The 20,531-nt window shown below is 44.0% G+C and overlaps 1 protein-coding gene across 1 annotated transcript; it reads left to right on the forward strand.

Annotated features, from left to right (window-relative positions):
- The first annotated feature begins 255 nt into the window (after nucleotides 1–255).
- Nucleotides 256–19,962, forward strand: LOC139918156 (follistatin-related protein 1). The gene is made up of 11 exons (XM_071907440.2): nucleotides 256–370; nucleotides 532–588; nucleotides 11,883–11,984; nucleotides 12,303–12,432; nucleotides 13,140–13,172; nucleotides 13,481–13,611; nucleotides 15,100–15,218; nucleotides 15,748–15,860; nucleotides 16,866–16,976; nucleotides 17,082–17,176; nucleotides 18,713–19,962. Exons 1-11 carry the CDS (start codon nucleotides 368–370, stop codon nucleotides 18,752–18,754), a joined length of 936 nt encoding a protein of 311 aa, XP_071763541.1. The 5' UTR covers nucleotides 256–367; the 3' UTR covers nucleotides 18,755–19,962.
- Nucleotides 19,963–20,531: the final 569 nt, after the last annotated feature.

Below are 20,531 nucleotides of genomic sequence, written 5' to 3' on the forward strand. Positions count from 1 at the left end.
GGACCAGTTTTACAGCTGGAAGCAAACTGTGACATTGGTGTATTGACTGTATGGGTGGTGGCGAGGGTCGGAGGGGGGGTGGGGGTCTTCGGGCACGCCGGGTACCCCCCACCTCCCCGGTTCCTCCTACTCCGGTTGTGAATTTTCTGTCGGTTAACGTCCTCCAAGGGGCTCCAGACATTTTCATTGGCCACGTCAGTAAGGGAGAGGAGGGGGGTGGGACGGGGTGGGGGGAGAAACTGACGAGCACGAATTCCTCAGCGCTCCTCAAATTTCCTGAAATCACGGACCTTCAGTTCGCCTTTGTACCGACAAACATCCAGCTCCCTCCTCCCAGCAGCGTACCGAGCGGAGCAGCTTTTCCAAAATGGTAACAGTCATTTGAATCTTTTCTCAGATAAAGTAAGATATTCCACACGTTTTCTTAGCCGTATACGGAATGCCTCAGTAAATGGGTGTAAATGTTGAACTTCTATTATCTTTTTCTTCCCCCAACCCTGACTTGTTCTCTTTTTTTTTTTCTATGTCCAGATGTTCCGAAGGGTCCCCGTGCTCCTTGTGCTGGCCGTCGCGCTCTGTAACGCGGAGGTAAGTTTGGTTCACGCGGCTTTCTTTTCTATTCCGCCTTTAAAATGATTGCTTAAAGCTTTTAAAACGTGTAATAAATGTTTATGCCCGTATAAAAACCTCCGTGACCGATTGGTAATCGCTCCGTACGAAACTGTCCGGGTGGAGGAATGCACGGCAGCTTTGTTTAAAAAGCTAGACTATAACACATCTGGAGAAGTCGGAGTCTGTCTAGTCCTAATGCTGTTCTGTGGTGAAAATGAACCATTTTCGGCTGGGTTTTCAAGGTTATGTTGAGCCAATATGGTCTTTATCTTCAAGGGGGAAAGCAATTATGACATTATCCCAGGCACCCTGCGCATTATGAGGCTTCATTATGGAGACAATTAGCCCCACAGTTCAATTAAACTGCCTCGGGGACCGTTTGTTTTAATGGGGCCATCATTCCCATTCCTTAATGTACAAAATCACTGTAAGGCACTTGATATGCATGCGTATGTGTTTTTTCTTTGAAATGGAACAAACATTCACAATGTGCATCCTGCTAGACCACACACACACACACACACATACACACACACACACACACAGAAACACACACCTCTTCTTCATAAAATAGTGGAGTTAACAGGAAAGGCTACAGTAAGCGGACACACAGGAGTGACAGACAGCTGTGAAAGCCAAAGACAGAGGAAGGAGGGGAATGTTTGTGTATAACGCACTGGGTAGAGATTAGCATAATTAGCATGCCGGGGGTTCGATTCCCTCCACATGACTGCACTCATGGTACTGTAAGATGCTTTGGAATAAAAGCCTCCACCAAATGGCAGCTGCTTTAATGGCGTACAAGGGCAGTGTTTGGGTGGTCAGTCTGAGTGTGTGTGTTTGTCTGTGTACAAGGGGGGAGGTGAATGCACTCAAGGGTTGTGAGAACACTCGCCTTATTGGTCTCACACACTGTGGTGCTAAGTAGTGTAACCACTGAGTAAACACAGGGCTAATGTGATGTTAGATTAGCTGGTTGATGGTGCAGGGGGATGATCGCCTCGTGACAAACACAGTCACCAGGAAAATAAAGTTTCAGGACTTGTACAATGATGACCAGGTGACAGAGTTATAAAGGGCTGTGTGTGCATTGTTGTCCACCCAAGGAATGGAAACACATGCACATGCACACAAACACACACACTCACACCAGGTGGTGGCTAAGGGCCTTACCTCACCGGAGGCAGCTGTTGAACACCTGGTTTTGTGTTGACTTCTCTGTTGACCTGCACAACAGTTCAAAGACTGAGGGAATAAACAGGGGATTGAGTCCCTAAATTTAGCGAACGTGCTTCAGACTAGCTTTAGTTAGGGCATCAATTTTTCAAACCCTTGCGTGAAATGTGAAAGACAAGATAAAACGACTGTCTGCCGCCCGCACTATCTTGATGGCTTCAGTCAGATGGCCATTAGTGTCTCTATCACCACAACATTACTCCCCCCTCCCTTCTCCCGACCTTCCAGTGCTGTCCCCACCTTTGCCTGCTGGAAAATGTCCCATTGTGTGCGTTTTTATTGGATCCGTGACCTCTCTCATCTGTGAGGTATGGCTTGGTGAAAACAGAGCACACAGCAGAGTCTGTTGAGTGTACCCATGAAGTCAATGGGGAGGCATTAGAAAGGCATCTATTCTCCAAAGGTAATTACCCTGATAATGTATGGCCTGTTGACTGGCCGTGGGAAGGGCCTGAACTGGCATACCAGTGTGCTGTTTAAAGGAGGTCAGCGAGTCGTAGCAGGAATGGATCTGATGAGCAGACGGGGTGTCTGTGACATTTGGGTTATGTTGAGGTGATAGGAGAATAATAAACTGACAAATATATGCATAAAATAGCTGGAGAGATTAATGAAAACGGTAGTCTGCCTGTTTGAAAGTGTCTGTCTGTGTGTGTGTGTGTGTGTGTGTGTGTGGGTGGGTGCGTGCGTGCGCGTGGCCACGTCGATGCTCTATGTTTTTTGTTTGTTTTCTGGCATGAGCGTAGGTTATTAAATTGTGGACACTGGCTCCTGATTTATTATGAAGGAGAATGCCTGCGTGCTTCCTGAGGCGAGAAATTGCAGTGTTTGGAGATAAGCGGCTCAGAGATAGTGCGCCGGGGCTGGGGTCGAGACTCAGGAAAAACACTCTCTGTGGTGGCTGGCGAGAGATATGCATCTGGTGAATAAGATGTTGATGTTTTACTTAAACGCGCTGTGAGCTTGATATGCAAAGGCGGTGGAGATGCGCGCATTGTGAAAGTCACAAGAGTTTGTGGCCTCAGGGGACACACACACACATACGCAGACGCACATAAACACAGAGAGCAATGTTTGTATATCCTTTTTTATGGCATGCAGCGTTATTGTGTTAGCCTGCATTATCCATGGTGGCGGGGTGGAATGACATAGTGGATAATTTAGTTTAGAAACACGGTTGGATCTGGCTCGGAAAAATATAGACATCAGGAGGAAATCAGAACCCAGCAGCTGAACAGGCAATCAGACAAGCTCTCCACTCCTGCATAGTTCAATTGACAGTCCGAGAGTCTGAGAGGATTAAAGAGTACAGTTCCCCTAGCAGGTTACATTCCCAGCAGGGGAGCTGCTTCCTTGGCTGAGTCCCTGGATCTGTAGTGGTGGGCTGACTAGTAGACACTGATAGAGCTGCTGCCTTTCAGGCACCACACTGTGTTGCCGTGTTGATGCCTGTTCTGTCTCATTCAAAGGTGGGCTAAAAATATCTGCCCAGGTGGAGAGAACATGAGCATGAGGGGACGCTGTGTCCTCTGTCTGTATCAGCCCGCTCTAATTACTGTAGCTCAACATCCAGTCATGGATCCTGCACAGGGATCGGGGGGGAAGGGAGAAGGAGAGGAGAGATAAAGTGATGTAAAACAGACGGGAGATTAAGCCAGAGTCATGCAATTAGAAGGAGGGAGATTGGGGTGAGGTAAGACTTGGCTGTGTGGTGTCATGGAGTGAGGGGAAAGAGAAAGAAAGAGAGGGGGCTGCACTGTGTTTTATGTCCCAGTAGTGTGTTCTCTTCACTCTTGGCTAGGCTTAAAAGGAGTCCTCATTTAGCTTACCAGCTGTACTGGTGTCTTATCATTACCGGCACTCTGCACTCAAAGGCACAACACACATATATACACAAATTAACACACACACACACACACGCACACACACATACGCACAAATGACAAACACAAGCATTTTAATCTACTTGTATCAAAGGGTTTGTGACTCAGAGTTAATGAATATGTAACATAGTCACACACACCAAAAGTAGGGGGTTCCAAAAAGCTTTTTGTAGGTGTCATTGCTCTGACTCTTTTCATCTCAGGAACTCCTTTGTGAAAAGAGGGCTTAGAGGTGGCGTCTGAAGGCAAAAGGTTAGAAAGGGTATAATTTCCCATTGTTTTCTTTTCTTCTTTTTCGACTCACAGCCAGAAGCAGTGAATGAGCATCATTAGTATACAGTAATAAAAATGTTTGTTTCATTTCCATGGATGTTCTGTTTTACTTTCGCAGTTCAAAGTGATCCAAATGTGTCACAGAGTCATCTCAGGAGCTACATTGTTATCGAAAAGCCCCATAGGAAAATGTTCTGTTCATCAACATATGGATACAAGTGATACTGCCACTGTCATGAGAAAATTATCTAGTGCAAAACATCCTGTGTGACCCAGTTGGTCCTAGGCCCACATCCAAAGTAGAACAATTATACAATTGATCATATGACAATGTCATCAGTAGTTACAGTGAGGTCTGTTTATGAACTTGATTATTGCATGCATTTGCACCTGGCTTATTTTTAATTGTTTATCTTGTGCATATTTGTTCTCGGTTGAACAAAAACTCTCACAAACAGGCTCTCTGTTACAAAAGATTCTGTAATGGGAGCAAAGAGGAAGCAAATGTGCCAAATTAGAGTCTAGGCTTGGTCTGTATCCCAAATGAAGTTCCATGGGTGTATCGTCACTGTGACGATACACCCATGGAACTTCATTTGGCTGAGCTGATAAACATTGTGGTCACCGGCATGCTCACAGACTGCAGACTCCAAGATGGCTGCACATACTACACATTCTGCAGACAGAGGAGGTCTGTAAACAGGCCGTTTCCTTCTCCGAACATGTTCCAGCCATTAGCCCCAATACTGGCCCCAAAGCAGGAGCGGAGACTAGGGCAGGGAATCTACTCGCTCCCCTGGCCTGGGCCCGGGCCGCCCTCCCTCCCTCTCTCCCCGGCACTGGAATAGTGCCCAGAACAGAGGAGGGGAGGGAGAAAGGGAGAAAACAGGGCAAAGTGGATAGAGAGGGAGAAGGATTAGAGGAAAATGAGGCGAGGTTATCGGGTCAAGAAGGAGAGAGGCGAACATCTAGAGCACAAAGAGCTGATGCTAAGTCGAAAGAGATGACAAAATCAATACTTTATGAATAGAGGAGGATAATGGATGGATGGCGAGAGAGCAATGTAAAGTAGAGGACACTCGAGGAGACGGATAGAACAGGCGGGACAGCTCCTCTATATGGGATTGATCTGGGTCAGGTGGTGGGGACAGGGGACGGTGCGACAACAGGGTCCACAGGGGAGAGGAGGACGGGGGTGGAGCCGTGTTTATAGGATTTTATTTTCTCTGGTGACGTTTTAACTGCTAGCAGATGTGGCTCTGCCCAGACCGTGACTTATTTCCTGCCTTTCTTAGTCTCTCTCTCTCTCTCTCTCCCTCTCCCTCTCTCTCTCTCTCTCTCTCTCTCTCTCACACACTATGTGTGTCTGTTTCTTATTCTCTCTCATTCTTTCTTTGTTTCTTTATTTCTTTGTTTCTTTCTTTCTGTCTTTCTGTCTTTCTCTCCTTATTCTCTCTGTCAGGGCAGGGTCTAATTTGCATTCTGGTTATTGAATTTCAGCCGTTGAACACGGGGCTTGTGGGTGTAGAATTAGAGTCGTCGGATCGGAGTGACATCATCCTATCCGCTGAAGCATTCCTTTCACACTGAATAAAAAACACAGAGAAAAATAACAGGCAGATCAATTTAGACTAGTCGTTACCCAGGCTCCTTTGTTTCTGCAGGCTTAATCTCCAACCTGCCCCCCCTGAGAGTGTTCCAGTTGTAGCCCGACCACCCGTAGAGTTTTTACAAAGAGCTCATATCTTTATAACGTGGACTCATATCAGCCTCACTTTGGCCTCATTATACCAAGGACACATTCCGCCAATTCTGCTATCATCTCAATGCAATATAAATGCATGGAATATTAACCAGGCACTTCAGCTCAAAGGAAACTCTGATAGAGCATGTCAGTAGAGTCTGTGATTTTGGGGTTTGTACATGTAAAAGTCATTTCCGAACTTCTCCACTGCCTGCTCAGCTGGGGCTTTAAGTCTAAGCTCAAGAGACTGAAAAGTACAGAAGAACTGAGACTAAACCTGATCTGATATGTATGAAGATACAGATTCTGAAAGGAAAAAAGATGCTAGAGGTTTGAGAATGGTGGCACTTGCATTATTAAGGGCTAATGTTACATTTTCCTTTAATGACTAGAAACAGGATCTGCCAATGATAGTCATTCTCTATGAAGTTAGTCCCCTGTGCTTTGGAATGAGCTATACGCTTGCACAAATTCCTCAAAGGAGGAAACTGGTTCACAGTTACTGTGCGTGGTTTAAGAGTGGTACTCATTCCTCTTTCTAGCTGTGCCCCACTTCTCTTCTTGCCCACTCTGGCCTGGTTAGGGCCGACGCTGTTGGGAAGAGAAGTGAGAGAGAGAGAGGGGTCATTATGGGCAAAAGGAGACAGACGCTTGTTTGGTTTGAGCCCTCCCTGTCCCCCTCTCTCCCTCCTGGCCTGAGTCCACGTCTCAGGGAGCTGAGTAGCGTTGGACAATCATAGCCAGGCCTAGAGCTGGAAAGACAACAGGGGGAAGAGCGGGAAACAGGAGAGACGGAGAGGGGGAGAGCAGCCGGGCACCTCTCTGACCTAGATACTGATGAGATTTTGGCTCAAGACAAACCCTGTCGGACCCCAGCTGAGGCACAACATAGCTAAGGAATGTTCCCCCCTACTTTCTCATTCTCCTCAGTCTGTCTCTCTCTCTCTCTTTCTCTCTCTCTCTCTCTCTCCTCACTGCTCTCCTCTCTTTTTCCCCCCCTTCCATTACTGAATCTCACTGTAATTGGAAACATGCTTGTAAGGCACAGGGTTGCATTTTCGAGGCATCGAGTGTGAAGTCGCCCTGCTGTGTGTTCATTTGTCTGTCCATCTGTCAGTCCGAGTGTCTCTCTGGTGAGGCACATAATGTAGAGGAGATGGCGTTATCCTTGGTAACAAACAAAGAATGTTAGTGATCCATTTTCAGTCATGTGATGTTTCATACACACAGCTGCCTCTCGAAAATCGAAGGATGTTCAGACGTACTGTGGACTGACACATGAGTTAATGCTTATTAGTGTATTCTGATTGTTAAGTATGCAGTAAGATATACCATTCTCTATTAAATATGAAATCTACAAATGTCTGGTGATTTTAAAATGTCATTGTAAATTACACTATGCTGTAGTCGCAGAGATATTAGAAGCTTCTCTAGATGGAGGCAGATTGATGCATACAAGCCACAGTTGGCAGCTTTAATGGCGATCTTTAATTGACTGCCTCATGTGCCAGTGCCTGTATTACCAGTGCTGGGCACAAATCATTACTCCCTATGAGTTCTGGAATAATATTTCTTTAATGAGTCACTACGTTTGGGGTAAACTAATGTTTGGGGGAACAGTTGCCAAATAAAATGGCTGAGTAATGTGTTGTAAAGTGGAGAGTTTTTATGTTTTAAAGGAACACACCTGTTTTTCAATTATTGTAATCAGTTACCTTTTATTTTTCTCAAAAAAGAAGCCATCACTTTTACAGTATTTTATTCCCCAGTAATATAAAGTATATTAATACCCCAAAGGTGACAAGCTTCAATGCAGATATGGCACAGGCAAATCTTTTTGGAAAACATGGAGATGCTAATCACATTGTGCGATCAGTGTTGGAGCTTATATCATCTTGCAAAGGTGAAACAACGTTATTTTTTTTTCTATTTCCATCCTCCTGGGACTTTCTCTTTCATTTAACTTAATCTTTTCATTATGGAAACACACAGAACTTTGAATTACCTCAGTGGAAAGAGGAAACATTTTCTCAGAAGTTTCATCTGCATTACTAAACTGATGGATGATCATATTTTGAGTTTTTGTGAGAGTAAATATAACTTGTAATGTAACCTCCTCCTCTCCACAAAAAGTCATATTGTTATATAACTCATCGCATTAATTAAAAGGTTATATACAGTATGTAATGTTTTCATGTAACTTCCCTTTCACTGAATATCACTGTAGGCATTGCCATGTCAGGTTGTTTGTTTACGATCACTAAATCAATGTTCTCTATTAGAGGTCGACCGATAGTGGATTTTTAAAGGCCGATATAATAACGATAGTTTGGAGCAGGAAAAAGCCGATAGCCGATTAATCGGTTGACCTCTATTCTCTATGCTAATGAGTGGTGTGATGCATTGTGGGAATGGACCCATGATGGTTGTTAAGTGACACCCTCAGCAGCATCGATTGGCCTGCTGAATCAATGGAGCATCACTGATATGCGGGCGCATACACAAACACACAGGCACAAAGCATGCACATATGCAGGTGGACAGGCTCTGTTACTCATACATACCCCATTTACTGCACAACACACCACCTAGTGTGCTGTGTGTGTGTGTGTGTGTGTGTGTGTGTGTGTGTGTGTGTGCGAGAGAGGCAGAGGCAGAAGGGCAGAGAGAGAGGGATAGAGATTCTAATGTGTTTTTATTTGTTGGTGGGTGACAGATATAGCCCTGCTGCTGTTACACTGACCGAGCCCTTATCAGCAGAGGAAAATGAAAGAGGCATTTTTGGGGGAAAACGGAAGCGAGAATGCACTGCCCTTTAACTCCAATCTGCTTCAGCATGGGGCCAATCAACCTCTGGCAGGAGAGAAATTGACTTCAACCCTCCTCCCTCCCCTCCTACCTCCACCATCTCCCTGTTCCTATTAGTTTGACTCTCTTCATAGCTTCCTCCTCATATTTTTCCTCTCCTCGCTCTCTCGTTTCCTCTTCTGGCTTCCTGGCAGCTCTGCAAGACTGGTCTCAGTTCACTGGGACATCTCCTGCAGCCATAAAAGGGCATGGCACAGGGAATAAAATGACAAGATAGAGAGAATTACAGCAGGGGAGAGATTAAAATATAGTGGACGTGAATTGAGAGGCACGGAGACTGAAAGATGAAAGTCATGTGCAGGAGTTGGGAGAAAACATCCTTAAATCTTTTAATCTTCTTAAAACCTTTCAATTTTAGCTTCCAGTCAAATGGAGAGGAAAGAGGGATAGGGAGAGAAAAGGAAGGGAGAGGGGGGAAAAGGGATATATGTAATATATATGTATGATATGTATGTAAGTGTAAAGCTCCCTTGAATGTTAATTAGCCAATCAATGAACAGTCACAAGCAAATCACTAATCTTATTCAGACAGACAGGCCTTGTGTGATGGGCTCGTTATGTTTCACCAATCACTTAACACAGACAGGTCTGGCTGCTGTGATTGGTTCAGATGGGAGAGATGGGAAATGAGTTCGCATTTGTTGACTACAATTCATTTTAGTAGGACACCTACTCCTTATTGTGTGTGCGTGCATGCGGGCGTGTGTGTGTGTGTGTGTGTGTGTGTGAGTGTGTGTGTGTGTGTGTGTGTGTGTGTGTGTGTGAGCATGTGTGTGTGTGTGCTAAGGGGCTACAACTGGCCTTGGTTTTTGAATCCAACGCCCATGTCCTGGGAGATTGCTCTCTACTGGCTGCCTGCATAACAGCTTGAAACACCCACCTCAAAATATATCGATGACCATGGCCCATATTCTATGTGACATATATTAAGTCAGTTTGTTCTACAAGTTATAATCTGAGTAGCTTATTTCATTTTCTTGAATTCTCCTTCTTTAATTCTCCTTTTATATGGCGATAAAAAAAAAAGTGCTATTAGGAAGATATCTGCAATCTTGACAATGACACTACCTCCGGGCTACATGCAGGATTGATTTATGACCATATAAGGCATGTGGGCAACTGCACAAACTATGGCTCCGAAATACAATCCCATTCCCCGGCTAGCAGAAAGTGAAAGGGTGACATCACAGTCACTTTGCCCATTACTTTCTACAGTCAATAGTGTGTGTGCACGTGTGTCTGTGTGTGTGTGTGTGTGTGTATGTGTGTGTGCGTGCACGCGTGTGTGTGTGTGTGTGTGTGTGTGTGTTTGTGAACATACATTCAGGCTGTTCTGAGCAACAAGTTCTGCTCTGATCTCATAATGGGCCTCAATTCCATTTGCTCCCTGTGATTGACAGCTCTGTGATCTAACCAGTACAGGAGCCTGTACTTGCTATCACCATAGCAACACCCCATTTGAATCAGGTGAAACAAGGACCGGTGCCTCTGAATCCATTAGCTAAATGTCAGGGATCCTCTCTTGGTTCTATTTGGAGAGAGAGAGAAAGAGAGAGCGAGAGAGAGAGAGAGATGTATATACTAGATTCAGCTAAGAAGCCCATCCATTATTCAAGTGCTTATTGGAGGTTTCTACAGGTTTCAACAGGCTATAGCTTTCTCGCCCGCTCCCTTTGGCCCATCTGTGTCTAACAGGCTGAATAGTCCATCCCACTCAAGGCCTCAGGGATTGCTTTGAAGCCACTCCATGACCTCAACTTTGGAGTGCGTGTGTGTGCGTGTGTGTATGTGTCTTTGAATCATGCATAGGAATAAACAGAAAGCCTAACCTCGTATTCGCTACAGAATCACCCTCCCTATCTCTCTCTCTCTCTCTCTCTCTCTCTCTCTCTCGCTCTCTACCAGTTAAGGGTTAAGGCTTCTACAGTGTAAATCTCTCATGTGACCCCCCGCCCCATGGCAAGTTATCCAGTCATTAGTGTCTTGAACCAGACAAGAACCCACCTTCATTTTAACCTACATTCCAATCCCTGACACACAAACACCCACACACACACACACACCAGCTTGGCAGCCAGCTCACTTGCACGCACATACAGTACGCCAACATTCTGTCTCGCACATACAGGAAACAGGGGCTTAGGGAGGAGGGGAGTCTAGCAAGAGAGGGAGGAGTAAAGATTTCACAGAGCATGGGAATAGGCCCAAAGGAAAACACAGCTCAGACTCCAGATGTGGAAACACCCTGTACACACACGCACACACACACACACACACACATATACACACACAGTCAGGGAAAGGAGGAGGTAATGAGGGTCATAAAGCAGCTCTTGCAGCTCCGCTTGGCAGTTTGTGATTGGTTGGTTTGCAGCTCATGTGAACTCAGTTTGGCAAGTCCACCGGCCTTGGTCTACAAGAGACTAACACAGCGAGAGACAAAGACACAAAGGGATGGAGGTGACAGCGAGAGAGAAAGAGAGAGGCAGGGACTGAATGTAAAGGAAAAGAAAGTTGTACCGAGAGAAAAGCGAGAGAGAGAGAGATATTGGAATTAAGCTGAGGATTGTTAAGCAGATGTTTTTGTTTTGTTCTCGTGAAGTCATCTCCTGCCCGCCTGTACAGTGCTCATTCTGTCTCCTTTCTTTGTTCCGCACACACACACACACACACACACACACACAGAAAGAATGTTTCAAACACAGACAGACTGTTGTCATTTAACATTCCAGATGTTTTATTCTGCCGTACTGTCTTGCTTTATCTAGGCTGAAGCCATTTCCCGAGGCTGGCTCCGCTGTTTCAATTCTCCTCAAAGTCTAGTACTATTAAAAACCTGTCACCTCTTGAGCGGAGTCTGACCATAGTTGGCATGGTAACTTGTGACAAACATAAGTGGTTCTCCAGAAACCTTGACAAACACTAAGAGACACTAAGAGATAAAATGGGCGATGGGGATCAGAGATAAAGACAGGAGAAAGGGAAGTGGGGTGTCAGGAGTAGAGAGCCTTTACTTTGGGTCTACTCAGGGAGAAAAATTACATTGTCAAGGCAGTGAAAGGGAAACTATCCCTCAGGGTCTGTGCTAGTGGGTTATGTGAAGGTATGACATTTATGTGGATCTCACACCACAATTGTGTTTGTGTGTATGTGTGTGTCTATTAGTATGTTGCAACACTCTCTAATGGGCCTGTTAAAAGTGCAACAGCGCCACCATGTGTGTGAAGCCCACAGTGCCAATGATGTGTGTTTCCTCTCTCTCTCAGGAGGTCCAGAGCAAGAGCAAAGTGTGCGCCAACGTGTTCTGTGGGGCAGGCAGAGAGTGTGCTGTCACCGAGAAGGGGGAGCCCAGCTGTCTGTGTATAGAGGTGAGTGGTGTGTATGTGGCTCTGCAGCTTCTTTGAGACCCTTCCACTCATCAAGGAATGGAAGAAAATAAAATACAATGACTTTTAAAATGTAAAATTGTAGTTTTCCACTATTTTCAGTTCTTTCCCCCTCTCTCTCTCTCTCTCTCTCTCTCTTTCCAGAGCTCACTACAAAAAATATTCATAAAATACTTATGCTAACTAGGCAAAGTTAAAAGAAGGGATTACAGAGTTTCTGAGATTATTCTTAGATTGTTATTATTATTTTTTCATAGATTTCTTATCTCTATTTCTCTCACTCTCTCGCTTTCTTTCCAGAGCTGTAAGCCCCACAAGAGATCAGTGTGTGGCAGCAATGGGAAAACCTACAGGAATCACTGTGAGCTCCATAGAGATGCCTGTCTGACTGGCTTGAAGATCCAGGTGGCCCATGACGGACACTGCCAGGGTGGGAGTCGCAGTACACAGCACCACATCACAAGACTGAAAACAAATGAATAAATAAATAAATAACCACCCTCACATTTACAATCCCAGAACACTAGACCTCACTTAGTCTGGTTAGGACCAGAATTGATTTAATTATCTAGAATCTGAGCTGGTCAGGAGCAGCTGAGTGTACTGATCGTAGATTATTAATATGACTGATCAATATTCTATATATATCTATATTCTTTGAGCTGATATGACACACCAAGGTCACAATGATATCGCCAGTCCTCTCTCTCTCTCTCCTCCTCCTCTTGCTTTCAGTTAACTGGGGTGACCCGGTTGAAAGCCAACCATATATGGCTATCCTTACATCACTGATCTCAGCCAATCTGCTATACAATTTCATTCCTGGCCTTGGCTTATCTATGAATGCATCTAATATTAGTGCATATTATCTCAAGTGAACTTTCACTGCTCGCAGTTGGTGATGTCTTGCTGACTGTATGCCTTGGCTGGCCTGAACATTGATCTGACTTGTGGAAAAAAAGGTAGTCAGGGACCATAGTTATGTCATTCTGTTATCCTCTGGTTCAGACCTTTGGCCAAGTACTCTGTGACAGCAATGTTGAGCTCAATTAATTTGAACACAAGTCAAAAGTGTTGAAGTGATTAACTCATTAATTCCTTGCCTCATAAATCCTTTCTCTTTTTTGTCACCTTTAGAGAAGAAAACAGAGCAGGCAGCTGCCAGCCCAGGTGAGTGTGTGTGTGTGTGTGTGTGTGTGTGTGTGTGTGTGTGTGCGCGCGTGCGTATGTATGTATGTATGCACAAGTGTTTAAATGCATGCATGCATGTGCATGCATGTGTGTGTGTGAGTGTGCATTAGCTGCAGTTTATGGTCTATTGGAAAGGACATAGTGAGCTTGGAAATACTGACGCATGCACAAGGACAGGGGTCAACCCTGAAACAGCTGGCAAGATAACTTCCAAATAGCAGATAGATTTTTATGCTTTGTGAATATTTAGTAATGTTGTTGACCTAAATGTACCGACTCCTCTGCAGTGGTGTGCTATGTTGCGGACCGCAACGAGCTGAGGAGTCGTGTGATCCAGTGGCTGCAGACTGAGGTGGTCCCAGACGGCTGGTTTGTCAAGGGATCCAACTTTTCTGACATCCTGCTCAGATACTTCAAGGTGGGCACTGAGAGAGAAGATCCATGAACCCTGATCTCTACTTCTGCTCTTGGCATTGCTCCTTCAACATTCTCCATCTTCTTCTACCAAATGTCCCAGTTTTCTACACCACATAGGTTGACAGCGTGCAGCACTAACAGAACCTCTGTGTGTGCACCTTGCACAGCCCCTCTGTCTCCTTCCACCCCCCAAATCCTCAAAGCTGCCTCTGACTGTGTCTGATTATTCATGTGACAGACTTTTCAGGCATGTCAGCTGACAGTTATAATTCAGTTTAATGAAGGCCCCTCTCCTGTAGAGAAGGCCCCCTGCCACTCTCCTGTTGGCTGACGGGTAATATCTTAAAGGAGAAGAGCAGATGGTTCTTCAAACAATTTGTTTGATCCACATTATTTATATGCGTGGTCCTCCCCATTCCAAATAATGTGTGTGTGTAAATTGTGAGAGTATTCATGTCATTGTCTTTTTATGGTATCTCATGAATCTCTTAGAGTACTTCTGTCTTCCACATTCACACCACACAGTCATATAATGGGGTCTTTGATCGGCAGAAAGCTCCTCCACCTCTGCTGTCGCACCGGTTCAGGCCGTTACTACGGCTCCCTTCAGGGAGAGGATTACAGAGCCTATAGGTTACCAAGCAACAGCTCTCTGCATCCAAACCCCCCAATCCCCTTTACTGGCAGGATTATAATGTCTCTCTTTATCATTGTACTGTTGATAGATACTGATTCACATTCACATCATTTACAGATGTATACTTAAAAAAGTGAAAACAATTCAGTGCCATTTAATTTTAATTCTGCTACACCACCATTTAAAATGTTAAAAAAATAACAATGGTTGCACACAGGGCCAAAAATTGAGGTGCCCATGCCAAACCGTGGTATTCAAATCTCTTTCTCATGCCTACTAAACATGATGATCGTCATAGTAACAGTTTTTCGCATTTTTGGTGGCATTGATTGCTTATTTACTGGCAGGCTGAACTGACCTGTCAATCAGCAACCCCATTGATTTCTCTCACAGAGACATGCATACAGTACACGCATGCGCACGCACACACACACACAAACCAATTAAAAAAAAAAAGTCTGAGCCCCTTGCGGTGTACATCTAGTTGTGATGCACAATGCTGAGTAAGCATTGACCATGACACACAGGGCTAAAGATAGAGGGAAACATGTAAAGTGGTAATCTAGGAGGGAGGGTATACCCTACACCCAGGGAATTCTCAGCTGTATTGATAAGATATCACAGAGAACGTGGTATGTGTGTGAAGGGGTTGGGATGGGAGGGTGGTCATCAGATATGTGCCAAACTGAGGTATGTTAGCAACTGACTGATGACCACTTGTGGTTACGTCATCAGACAGTCTCAAAGTTCATTATGGAAGATTAGTCTTACTGTTCATTGCCTACTGTTTTATCAGGCGAGGTGAGACGAGGCCTAACTGTGCCCCTCCCATGTCTGTCCTTGTTTCTGCAGAATTATGACAATGGTGACTCCCAGCTGGACTCCTCGGAGCTGCTCAAATTCATCCAGCACAATGACTCGGCTGTGGACATGCAGTCCTACGCAGACCAGGAGAGCAACAAGCTGCTGAGGTCAGTGTGTGTGTGTGTGTGTGTGTGCGCGCGTGTGTGTGTGTGCACGCCTCTGTGTTTGCTTTCTTGTTTTTCTCGTGTAACTGTTTCACTTCCCTTCAAACTATGCGAACATTTCCTTCTATGGCAACTTCGGTACACACAAGCCTACATGTAGCCCCACAGACTGTGTAAATATCCATATCCATGTGCTGTGCTGCTATTTTAAGTTCTGCACAGTCAGTCATTGAACCCTATCTGGGCCAGAGTAAACGGCCTCCTGTGGGAGCCTGTGCTGACATAAACACCTGTGCTGTATGGGATAAAACCCTCTAAATGGATTGCATTTCTAGAGTGGGCTTCTTTTTTTCCACAATGTTCCCTTGCTTTTATATAACACAGCCAATATTTTACCCCTGTGTGTGCGTGTGTGTGTGGGTGTGGGTGTGGGTGTCTGTGTGTGTGTGTGTGTGTGTGGGTGTCTGTGTGTGTGTGTGGGTGTCTGTGTGTGTGTGTGGGTGTCTGTGTGTGTGTGTGTGTGTGTTCCCAGGAGCCTGTGTGTTGATGCTCTCATTGAGCTCTCTGATGAGAATGCTGACTGGAAGCTGAGCTTTGATGAGTTCCTCAACTGCCTGAAGCCTGGCTTCAATCCACCAGAGAAGAGTAAGCTCAAGATACCTTACGCTCATGTTCAGTAACATAAACACATCACCAGGCCTAATATGCTATAAAGGGCCATTCTGCCAACAATTATGAACAGGAGAATATTTTCATCATACTTTGATTCATTACAGCCTCTTATGTCATCCACATTGATTTTGTCCCATTTGTCAAAACTGCCTCAAATTGTTACTTATTTCTGATCAGTTATACACACCAGACATCAGGCTGATTCTGTGCTGTTCACATGGGTCAGTTGATGTAGTTATATCTGGGGGAAAGTTCACAGGAGGAGCCATGGCTCTGTTACAAGGAAAACATTCCCTTAGAACACTGAACCCTGGTGCTTCACCAGACTCAAGGACACACACACACACACACACGTGCACACACACACACACACACACACACACACACACACACACACACACACACGCACACACACACAGCTGGCCCACTATATACAGGGTTTCTCATGGAAATCTTCATGGATCTTCAAATCATATTTTTCAAGCCTGGAAAAGTTAAGAGAATGTTACATAACCAAAAGTTTTGGAAAATATTTTTCTTTTCATCATCTTTTTTGCAATCACTCAAGTATTTAACATCAAGCTTGATTTGGCTGTTGGTAGATTTGGTCAGTTTTGATTAATAATCCAAATAACCAATTTCCTTATGTCCCATGTGATAGTTGTAGCTAGCCAAATCAAGCCCTGTGACATTAAAATCAGCAACGGAATAAATAATGTAGCATTTGAACATAAACGCTGACAGATCTTGGTCATGGAAATTCAACTGTATGTCATGAAATAGTCATGGCAAATCATAGAATAATATGTGGGAACCCTGCAAATATACAGTAAGTTAAAATGTCTCTTAGTTGTGCATTTGGCTGTTTCTGAAAAACATAATCTATGATCTTTTCTTGAATGGTCTTTCACGCTCTGTGTGTGTGTGTGTGTGTGTGTGTGTGTGTGTGTGTGTGTGTGTGTGTGTGTCTTTCTGCAGAGTGTGCCTTGGAGGATGAGACATATGAGGATGGGGCAGAGACCCAGGTGGAGTGCAACCGCTGTGTTTGTGCATGCGGCAACTGGGTGTGCACTGCTATGACCTGCACTGGTAAGGGAAATACTCAGGATGAACTTTATTCTGTTTTTGCTTTTAGTGAACTCAAACATCTCAAAACAAACTACACCTGTTCATGTTGTCTATCTATCTGTCCAGACAAGACAGCCGTTGTGGATGAGTCAGCAGATGCTGGGGCAGAGATGACTGAGGAGGAGTGGAACCGCCGTGTGGCTGAGCTCAATAAGCACCAGGTTAGTCTTGCTCAGAGTCAACGGTCATTGCAATCAGAAAACCCTTTAAACTTCACATGAATCTAGAACCACGGACAGACCTAATAGTTCTAGAACTGCCCCGGACAGAAAGAACAGTTCCAGAATATCTCCATGGTAACATAAATATTACCAAAACTTGTTTTTACATCACCTCGCAAAGTCAAAAAAATAAAAGTGTACATCACAGCTGCATTACTGTCCACTGCTCACAGGGTCCCACTTGGTTTGAAACTCCATGAAATATCACTCTGGCATACTCATCAGTTAGAAGCCATAATTGATTCTGTGAATTTAGAGGTGTCTGCTTTTAGTTTCCTCGTCCTCTTCAGGAAATAACTTTGATTACTTACAGCGAGTTCCTGGTCAAGGAGTATTTGAATCAAACTGCTCAGCCAGAACAATGTAGTTCAAAATGAAATTGGTTGCTGTAAACTTTTCTTTGACCTGTCTTGTATACCAAGCTAGCTCTGCTCAGTGAGCCAGAGTACTGGCAGCTTTATGGCCCCTGGCTTGAAAAGGGAAATGCTGAATCAAAAGATGTGAAATAAAGCAATGTTACCCCTAAATTAGGAACAACCAAACTACAAAATGGCCTATGGATGGTGTGAAGTAAAGGGCAGATGAAGGAAATGAGCCAAATGATCACAAATATTTTCCATTAAGATAATAGTTGTGCTTATGTGCTTAACAACCTCAGAACTTCTCCACACAGTCACTACAGTTCTAGAACCTCTTCAGACAGTAAATACAGTTCTAGAACCTCGCCAGAGGGACAATACAGTACTAGAGCACGACCAGACAGTCAATACAGTTCTAGAAACTCTTCAGACAAACAGGGCCATTCATGAACCTCACCAGACAGCCAATACAACAATCAATGCAGTTCTATAACCTCTCCAGACAGAGAATAAAGTCTTACAACCTCTCAAACAGGCCAACAGGACAGATGTAGAACCTCTTAAGGCAGACCAAGGCTGATGCAAGCAATTGTCTTAAGATGAAGTTGCCAGTTTGGAGGGAGTGAGAGAAAGTGCTTTGTCACAATCTCAATAAAGCATTTCGCTGATCTTGTGGAGCAAAGAGTGACTAAGTATTTTGTGGCGTGTCCTTGTGCGTGCATGTTTGCTTATGTGTGCATATACGTGCACGAGGCTCATGAGGTAGCACTGGGGCTCTGGCTTGAGGCCATGGCTGAGTCAGCGAGGTCATGTACTCTGCACTCCAGTAGGACAGCTTATAATGCCATTGTAAACAAAAACAAATGTAGCCCTGTGGGTACAGGTGCTGTGCCTTTTGATAAACTCTGAATTCAGCCGTGAAGACCTTGCTTTAAAATAGAATGCTGCTTCCAAACAGGAAAGCATTCAAATGATGTGCACTTTCAAGAATGTCAAATTCAGAAATAAATAGTCGCTTATACTGACATAGATTTGCATCTTAATTTATGTTGTATGCTGTACAATACACTATATCTCATATTTTCCTCTCAACCCTTTTTCATTCTTTTAAATACAGGAAACAGTTGAGAAGATGAAGACCAGCACAAAGGAGGCCTAAATAAGGAAGCAATGAAGGAGAGGACGCCATCACCCTTCCTCCATACTTGATTTACCTTGTGGCCCTGTGTCGTTACTAAATTGACTTATTCATGTTTCTCTCTTATGTTAATTATTATACCTTTTTTACATTGTTTATGTGTTTGTGTTGATGTTTGTTAGATTCAGGGGCTATCAAAGTATTATAGGATTCACTTGTGTTCAGTACTGTCATGTTGTTTGATTGTATTACTGGACCCCTACACTAGGAATGGGGCAATTTTTACTACAATCCTTATATTTTTACAGTTACTATGAGAAAAAAATGTCAAGTGGTCACTGTTTTGGAAAACGAAAGTCACTGTAGGAGAAGAGTAAAGAGAAAATCGTTGTTTCTCCACACCCTCATAGGTTTTACACTTAGCATGTTGGTTGAACAGGTGTTCAGTCCAGTGGGATAGGAGAGTAAAACTACTATTGATTTAGATTTGGTTGGCTTTCAGAACTGCCACAATAGGCTACTACTTGACCGATGCACTTCTCTCTCTCTAGTCTAGTTTTGTTAGGCTTTAGTTTATCACCAGCCCAAAATTAGTTTGTATCTTACAGCTAATGCAATCATTATTTTTGCTGCAAAAATGTTTGCTTTTATGTACAGAATGTTATTTGCTTGAGACGGAAATCACATTGCTCCCATGTTATACTCAGTCAGTCTCTCTGGTGCTTTTAATTTAAACATTTTTGTCACTTAGTCTGTGTCTTACAACTGTTTTTGAGCAAAAGTAATGCGACTCAAAACGTAGTGGTGCAGCCTGTCAGTGCTGAGTAATACCACTGCACCCAGGTGAGACCTGATCTGAATATAGGATGGAGAGAACTGAAACCAAAGCCTGTTGATGAGAATGTCTGAATGATGTACAAACCCCTCCAGGTAAAACATTACTCTGGACCCAGCAACAACACTATACCTGTGCTTTCAAAATCACTCTAACAGAAGGACTAGCCTCACTGTCAGCTGAAGTAGCTTAGATGCATCAATAGCTGGGTGCTTAAAAACTCAGTGTGTGTGTGAGTGTGTGTGTGTGTGCGCGCGCGCGTGCGTGTGTGTGTGTGTGCTATTCGTGTGTGATATTGAGAGTAGTTTGGTTTTGTCTATCGTGTTTATTTGTTAAAATCCTGTGTCTAAATTTGGAGAATTGACAATAAAAATGAGTGCCTTAGACCTGCAAACTATAGGTCTCTCTGCCTTTGCCTGCACGTACTATACCACATGTGATATAGCAAGAATGAGTGTGCTTTGCAGAAGTTTAGCAGTAAACTAGTGCTTTGTGACTCAATCCTTGTTAAATGTTTGTGTGAGTGTTGCATAACTAGGTTCAAGCTAAATCTTTTATATTCCACTGAAAGTGCAGAGACTGTAAGGAATATGTATGTATGCCAATAAACCCCATGATAAACTACAAAACAGTTTTGTAATTTTATGTGTGTGTGTGTGTGTGCGAGCGTGAGTGTGTTTGTGTGTGTTGGGGGGCCACATTTAATTCTAAGTGCTCTGACCTAATTTTAAATGAGACTGAAAAGAGACATCTTCCCGTTGGAGAAGAGTAAAAATGATGAAGCATAATATAAAACTGTTTTAATTTAAAACAATTTAAGGTAATTTGAGAGCCAACTGGATTTCCCCGCGACAAGATTTCACAAGTTCACCAGACATGGAGCAGGATAGAGTTGTGACAGTCAAATGGATGAATGTGAATCCAGTGGGAGTGATACAATTATCCCGAGCCTATTTCTCATTC

This window comes from Centroberyx gerrardi, chromosome 10, assembly GCF_048128805.1.
Source record: "Centroberyx gerrardi isolate f3 chromosome 10, fCenGer3.hap1.cur.20231027, whole genome shotgun sequence".
In the NCBI taxonomy this organism is placed as follows: Eukaryota; Metazoa; Chordata; class Actinopteri; order Beryciformes; family Berycidae; genus Centroberyx; species Centroberyx gerrardi.

Excerpts from the sequence above, each read along its gene's own strand:
- LOC139918156 (XM_071907440.2), top strand. Across the intron at positions 589-11,882 it reads TCGCGCTCTGTAACGCGGAG|GAGGTCCAGAGCAAGAGCAA; the intron begins GTAAGTTTGGTT and ends TCTCTCTCTCAG. Across the intron at positions 12,433-13,139 it reads CCATGACGGACACTGCCAGG|AGAAGAAAACAGAGCAGGCA; the intron begins GTGGGAGTCGCA and ends TGTCACCTTTAG.